General features: G+C 62.4%; 1 protein-coding gene across 1 annotated transcript in view; it reads left to right on the forward strand.

Annotated features, from left to right (window-relative positions):
- Positions 1-289: 289 nt before the first annotated feature.
- Positions 290-1,267, forward strand: part of ILDR2 (immunoglobulin like domain containing receptor 2) — a 67,595-nt gene continuing 66,617 nt past the window's right edge. Inside the window, exons 1-2 of the mRNA XM_011374217.2 lie at positions 290-304; positions 646-1,018. Of these exons, the coding sequence (XP_011372519.2) occupies positions 290-304; positions 646-1,018 (388 nt within the window). The remainder of the gene's footprint in view (positions 305-645; positions 1,019-1,267) is intronic.

The raw sequence follows: 1,267 nt of genomic DNA on the forward strand, positions 1-1,267 counted from the left end.
TGCAAAAAGCCTTTCGACTGGGCTTTGAAAGGTGGGCGTTTCCCAGGGACAGAAGCGGGGAAGAAGCATTCCGGAAGCAAGAAACATCATGTGCCGGGGCCACCGCTGTGAGCCAGCATATCCCACTTGGGGACACTGGTGTCCTTGGAGGTCAGGGCTCCAGTAGAGGCACTGCAGGGAGTGAGGCCGAGGAGGGGAGAGGGACTGGATGATGGATCGTCTTAAATGCCTTGCCCAGAATGTTGGGATTTGTCCTGAAGGCCCCAGGAAATGAGCGGAGGGTGTTAAGATGGAGAGCCATGTAGTCAGTTTAAGGACAGCGCCTGAACTACAGCAAGAAGGGACCACCTGTGGGCGAGTGCAGGCAGGGGGCCCAGGCGGCAGGTTCCTGCGATGTTACAAGCGAGAAACGGGGGGGCTTGAAAACGTGGGGTTGAAGAAGAGGGAGGGACTATTGACGACGTTAAGAGGGCACGTCGACGTGACGTGGTGACTGCCTGGGCCCTGGGAGGCACGGCGGGTTCCAGACGAGGCGGCCGAGGTGGATTCTGATGCCGTGAGCAGTGATGGGAGAGACGGGAGAGACGGGCGAGGGCGGGAGGCGGGACCACGCGGTGGGCCCACGCGGCGTGCGGCGGGGTCCAGGATGTGGATGCCGCGGGGGCCTGTGCGTTCTGTTTTGCAGCCGCGGCGGACGGCCTGCAGGTGACGGCGCCCGACAAGAAGAAGGTGGCCATGCTCTTCCAGCCCACCGTGCTTCGCTGCCGCTTCTCCACGTCCTCCCAGCAGCCCGCGGTCGTGCAGTGGAAGTTCAAGTCCTACTGCCAGGATCGCATGGGGGAGTCCTTGGGCATGCCCTCACCCCGGGCCCAGGCTCTCAGCAAGAGGAACCTGGAGTGGGACCCTTACCTGGACTGCCTGGACAGCAGGAGGACTGTCCGAGTGGTCGCTTCGAAACAGGGCTCGACCGTCACCCTGGGAGACTTCTACAGGGGCAGAGAGATCACGATCGTGCACGGTAACGACGCCTCTGCTCTGAACCCTGGGCCTGGGCGGGACGCTGCTTCCATCCCTCCCCGACACAAGGGGACGTCGGGCTCTCGGCCCTCAGGGCCTCGAGGCTTTGATCTGAGGGGAGATGGCAGCATCGTGGGGCCTCGGACGTTGCTTTAATGAGATGGCGAGGGGAGGAGAGGGGGCGCGGTACTATCTTAAGACACAGAGGTGAGCTGGGGAATAGGGTTCTGAGCCTGAACAGAACAGAAGC

Source organism: Pteropus vampyrus, unplaced genomic scaffold, assembly GCF_000151845.1.
Source record: "Pteropus vampyrus isolate Shadow unplaced genomic scaffold, Pvam_2.0 Scaffold241, whole genome shotgun sequence".
In the NCBI taxonomy this organism is placed as follows: Eukaryota; Metazoa; Chordata; class Mammalia; order Chiroptera; family Pteropodidae; genus Pteropus; species Pteropus vampyrus.